This window comes from Artibeus jamaicensis, unplaced genomic scaffold, assembly GCF_021234435.1.
Source record: "Artibeus jamaicensis isolate MK-2021 breed Jamaican fruit bat unplaced genomic scaffold, CSHL_Jam_final contig_391, whole genome shotgun sequence".
Classification (NCBI taxonomy): Eukaryota; Metazoa; Chordata; class Mammalia; order Chiroptera; family Phyllostomidae; genus Artibeus; species Artibeus jamaicensis.
The window spans coordinates 24,463,078-24,469,077 of record NW_026521814.1 but is presented as its reverse complement, the minus strand read 5'-3'; the positions used below and the strand labels follow the sequence as shown (position 1 = coordinate 24,469,077).

The following is a 6,000-nucleotide window of genomic DNA, read 5'->3' as shown; positions in this document are numbered from 1 at the left end:
TTTCAACTAGGTATTGGGTTCCCGAAGGGAAAGGATCATGTTGTATTTCTTCTGTGGCCTTCACCCTAACCACATCAACTAGCACAGTGCTTGACACATTGAAGCTCTTCATGAATCTTCTAAGCTCATCAGCTAAAACTTTAGTGCAGCCCTGGCCAGTGTAGCTCAGCTGGTTGGATCATCGACCCATAAGCCAAAAGATCACAGGTTCGATTCCCAATCAGGGAACATGCCTAGGTTGCAGGTTCAGCCCAGTTGTAGAATGTACACACATATGAAAGGCAACCTGTCAATGTCTCTCCCTCTCTCCAAAAATCAGTAAGAATGTTCTCAAGTGAGGGAAAAAAAACTTTGTCACAAAGCTTTTGTTAATTTTCTGTGACAGGTGAGTTCAATTTCATATAATTAACTTAATATACAAAAGCCAAATCACATGAACACCTTAAACAAATTAGTATACTATGAATGTTAAATCCCAACATTCCTTTTATTTATTAAATACTTAGTTGGTTAGATATAGTTTTTACAATGTCTTTGTGAATTTCTTGTTAGAACAAACTAAACTCTTTCTGATAGACCAGAATCCACTGAGTACTTGTTTGCCAAGTATCTTTCTAGGTATGAAGAGAGCTGGCAATAATATTTAGTCTTGACTTAAGACATAAGCCTTTGGCCCCTAAATCCCAAGCCCAGATGAAGTACTCAAAGAGGGAGGCAAAGTAGCTAATATCAGGTGATATCAGCAGGTCTGTGGAAAGTGCTACATGTAGAAAGTTCTATAAACATAAATGTGTGAGGCACAGAAAATCTTTATTGCCACAGGAAGCAAGTGCACTCATCCCACCTCACCAACAGCTTTAAGAGTCACAGAAACGCAGACTTCACGTAATAAAATACAACACGGACTGAGGGAGAAATGGTCCCTTGTACTATATTGGCTGTAATACTGAGGTAACCAATTGACCTTGTTCAGTGAAAATACCTCTAACACAATGAAAAAAATCAACCTGTTATAACATCCAATTCATATATACAATTCAAATAAAAATATATATTATTTGCTTCCATGTATAGTAAATTTAATACATTAGTGTTTACAAAATAAAAACTGTATTCTACTGAAATTCTTGTGCTTCCCTCTTACCACTAAGCTTGAAAGAGCAGAAAAGTATGATGCTTAAGGAAACATTTATAGATTTAAAGATGCAGTTTGTGGGGCCATAAAAGATGGATAAATATTACTTGGACAATTATAGCATCTTTAAAAATTGTTGCTTATTAAAATTTCCAAACTTGAACTATAAGACACAATTCTAAAAAACCCACAAAATTTCTCAAAATAGATTAGAATACAGGAAACGTTTCATGAAACTACTGAGATACTAACCAGTTCTATGGCTAATATTAAAAACTGAACAATCTATTTAAATCACATTCATACTATTTCTACACACATTGAACAATACAACCACAATAATCAACCTCAAGCTAGCAACAAAGTTGCAAGATCCATAAAAAGCTTCTCTGGGGGCAAAACACTATGGTACAGTTAAAACATGTAGGAAGGGAAAAAAAGCCTTGTAACAGTATAGATATTGTTTACTGGTATTTCTATTGTAAAGCTATTCTACAAACCAAAATGAAAAAGCACTTATATATGTGACAGTGATTAGAGACTACAGTACAGACATTTCATCTAACATTTGGCTGATGAATTTTAGTATAACAATTATGACTTAATATTTTTAAACAGTTATGACCTAGAGCAGAACTGAGAACAAAAAACCCCCACATATTCCAAGTCAATATGCTCTTTTCAGCAACATCTGGGCTTAGATGAGTCTGGAGGAAGTAGGTAAAGCTGTAAATATCTTCTCTTAAACCAACAGAAAAAATACAAGTTGCTAATAGCATTTTATTTTCTTACTATGTATTCTAATGTGTGAAATTCTCATAAGTATGCATGTACGCTATTAACATTTAAGCACACCCCCACATATATGCACACAGCCCATTAAATAGGGGGAATTAAAATGTATTTTCAAGTGAAAATCAAATTTTAAAAAATCTGCATTCACAAATCTGAAAGGTGTACAAAAAGGAAATTAAAAAATAAATAAAGAATATATGTCAAGTAAACCACCATGGAAATATGCCTGCAAATGCGGATGTAGTGATTGTCCACACTTGTGAAGGTTTGGGTGGGAAGACATTCCCGGGGGAGAGCAATTTAGTTTCTCTGTTTCCAGAATGTAGAGAAGAATTTCTGGATATAAAACGGTATTTACTTTATTATATATTACAGTCTTTGTTAACAGTCACCATCTTTATCACATTTAGGGTTAACTTACTATATCTTAATCTACTTAACACATTCTGAAATGGCAATGTTTAAGTCAAGGCTTTTACACATCAGTCCACTTGTTTCAAGTTCTTTGAGTAATAGCTCCTTATTTTTGTTATATCTTTAGTAGCTATCATATAATGCAATCTGGGTCAACTAAGTATGAAAGATTTTCTACTGTGTTTCTCACCTTTCCAACTTTACTCCAATATTTACTAATTGGGTACATATACCTGATTAAGCCAGTTAAAAGAACATTTTACTACTATAAAGGACACATTTCCTATTAAACAAAATCAATTTCATCAAGTATTAAATCCACTAAATTTTCCTTGTTTTAAACTGAGTGTTTGCTAAATTCTGTTCTTCCAAAGTCACTTGCAACCTTGCCAATAACTACATTACTTAAACTTTCTTTTTTATGACTGCAAAGATTCTAAACTCTGACATATATAATAATACTTATGCTAAATACACTTAAAGTAGACAATGAAATTTCAAGTAAAATAAACTATCCATATCTACTGGACCAAACAGGTCTTAACATCTAGATTTTACTTCTATAAATTACACAAACACATTGTACATTCTTAAATAATAGATGCTTACAATATTAATTTGTAAGCCTTTCCACATAAAATGACTTACACAGGAATGTGAATGGATCAATATTTTTGTTACAACATTCTTTAGATTTTTTTCCTTTGTGGCTCTTGTTCTCTCTTCCTGGTTTCCACAGACCACTGTATTAGTCCTTATGCTTTGGCTATGAAATCTGTTGGAGCTGAATGAGGCAACACTGGTTATTAAGGCTTATTTCTATGATGGAGCATTATCCTTAAAACTGATGCCATTTCCAAAGAACAGGGCGAAAATCACAGCTATCTTGAATCTTCAGGCTCTGTTTTAATGACTTTCTTTTCTAAAGTAAAAGCTGAGTGAGGGTAGTCTTTTAAAATCCCAAGGCTCTCTGCATAAAAATAGAAACACAAAGTGTATTGATACTTTAAATCAGTGGATCACAAAATACAAACTCAAACAAACTTACAAAACAAACTCCCAAACTCTACGGCAAATAGTATCAATTATTCATAATTCTGCAATGCCACATAAAAACTTTACAGAGTTGTGGTTAAGAGCTTGGATTCTCTATTTAAATTCCAGCTCTGCCAACTACTAGCTGTATCTGTCTCTGGGCAATTTACACACCTCTCTAAGCATTAGTGTCTTCATCTATAAACTGGGGATAGTATCTCTATAGGGCGGTGTGAGTTACATCATGAAATGTACATAAAGTACTTAGCACATAGAACATATTTTTATTTAATGCTTGGTCCAATATGATAAATAACATATATAAAATAAAACCAGTCACTGATATACAACAAAGTTACTAGTCAAAATATTTATGACCAACAAAGAAAACAACATAGAAAAACATCTTCCATGTTTAAACATGGAACTTTTTTTAAAAGATTTTATTTATTTATCATTAGAGAGAGGGGAAGAGGAGGAGAAAAAGAGGGAGAGAAACATCAATGTGTGGTTGAACAACAATGTGTGGTTGCCTCTCACTCACCCCATACTGGGGGTCCAGCCCGCAACCCAGGCATGTGTCCTGTCTGGGAGTTGAACTGGCAACCCTCTGGTTCACAGCCAGCATTCAACCCACTGAGCTATACCAGCCAGGGTCAGAACTATTTTTAAAAGTTTCTCTAGCTATGAAACATTAAGGTGTGAGAAAGAGGAATAAAAGAATGAAAACTCTACTTTGTAAGAAATCATTGCTTGAAGTTGTGCCTATATAGTTATTTCAATCTCATACAAACACTACCAAATGACAATAAAATGTCATATTTATGTGAGGTACTAGTGCTGGGGGACATACACACACACGTGCGCGCGTGCACTTTGAAAAACATTCTAGAAAGGTAACCAATACTAATATCTTATCTGAAAGTAAGCAGTTCAATTTATAAATTTACTCTCTATATACAAACATGAATTTTAAATTCAGCAAAGAAGAGTAATAAAAATAGTAGTTATCAACTTACTGAATTCCTAACAGCCAGACAATTCATATACATTATCTTGTCTAATCCTCGTCACTACACTATGAAGGTGAAATTATTTCTATTTTACAGAAGAAGCAACTGACTTTAAGTGACTCCTAATTTTATTTTAACTTAAAGACTGAATGATACCAGATTCTTTCAAATGGTTTTGGTCTCTAACAATTTAACTTTGTCTAACCTAACTCATTTTACTTGGGTAAAAATATGTAAATATCTAACTATAATAAGGAACAACTTATACTTTTATGGAGTTCGGTTAACTTCTCAACTATGAATATCATCTCCAAAATGCATATGCATGAAATATTTAGATTTTGAAATACAAGGGTTTCTTAGCATGAGAGCAAACATGTAATCCATCAATTACAAGTTATGAAAGGCTAGAAAAAGAGACAGTTACATAACTCTAACCATCCATTTCTTATTTGGTTTAAAATTTTGTATGAAAGTCACCATTCATGAAGAGCTAATCAAAATAATCTCAACCTTCCTGAGATTTTTCCCTGTCAATTCTTGGGAATACCAGGTTCTCAAAAAGACCAGTTATTACTATGCCAATCTATTGTTTCTTCCAAGGGGAGGAAAACTGACCAGTGACATCACTGTTAGTAATGACCTTTCTTGGGGGTGGGAGGAAACAGTGGGAGGAAGAACAGAACTTAAAGATGCTTTATTCAAGTTTTCCTCTCTCTAGTCATATCCCACATTCTCACCTGATGAGTGGGACTTGGCCTCGCTGGAGTAAAGTCTGTTCAGCTCCCCATCCACCACAAAATGACGGGGTTGTCTGTTCTGTATATTAGGCATTCGGAGATTCAAAGGTCTTTCTCCTAATGAAAAGGGGAGGAAAAGCAGTATGAATACTATTAAAAACACACCATGGTTTTTCTTTAAAATTATTTCCACAAATTGCCTAAACACTTCTTAAGAGAGTAGTAAGAAAAATCAATAGGCACTGCAGAATTTGAGTAATAATTGGAGAAATATTTTATGAAATAATATAGGAGGTAAATGGCAATTCATGATAGCCCCAAGGTTTACAATCCTGCCAGGGCATTTTTAAGAGCTATCCATAAACTAAACAAAACACTGAGATTTTGAGTAAGCACTCCAACTTCGGCATATAATACATCCCCTCCATAAGGCATTTTTTCACTGGTGCAACCATTTTGCCAAGGTATGTCATTAAGCACATAATAACAAATACTAGAGGAACAGAGACGGCTTCAAGCCAATTGCCTATTATTAAAAACAATAACAAGACCTATTGTAAATCTATGAAAAAATAGAATTATCACAGATATGGTAAAAATGCTTTAAATACCAAAGTACATTCTGTCATAAACCTAAATCCATCACACTTAGCAAATTGCCCCCCACACTGAATTATCCTGGTGTTACAAATTAGTCATCAAAATCTTTCATTAATGCTTTTGCTTCTTAACTGTTAAGTCTCAACTATCAAGGATAACTGAACAAGTTAAACAAAACCTCAACTAAAAAGTTTCTGTAACGTTTGAGAAAGGAAGAATGTTCTCCTCCAGTAGTCTGGTCTGCTGACATGTATAATATTTTACTCTA

The 6,000-nt window shown here is 33.9% G+C and overlaps 1 protein-coding gene across 2 annotated transcripts in view; it reads right to left on the bottom strand.

Moving 5' to 3' along the window:
• Window positions 1–789: 789 nt before the first annotated feature.
• NAB1 (NGFI-A binding protein 1) overlaps window positions 790–6,000 on the bottom strand; it is a 54,465-nt gene continuing 49,254 nt past the window's right edge. For both annotated transcript variants that reach the window (XM_053665179.1, XM_037162957.2), the window contains exons 7-8: window positions 5,133–5,249; window positions 790–3,314 (exon numbers count right to left, since the gene is read on the bottom strand). In XM_053665179.1, the coding sequence (XP_053521154.1) occupies window positions 3,226–3,314; window positions 5,133–5,249 (206 nt within the window). In that variant the 3' untranslated portion in view covers window positions 790–3,225. The remainder of the gene's footprint in view (window positions 3,315–5,132; window positions 5,250–6,000) is intronic.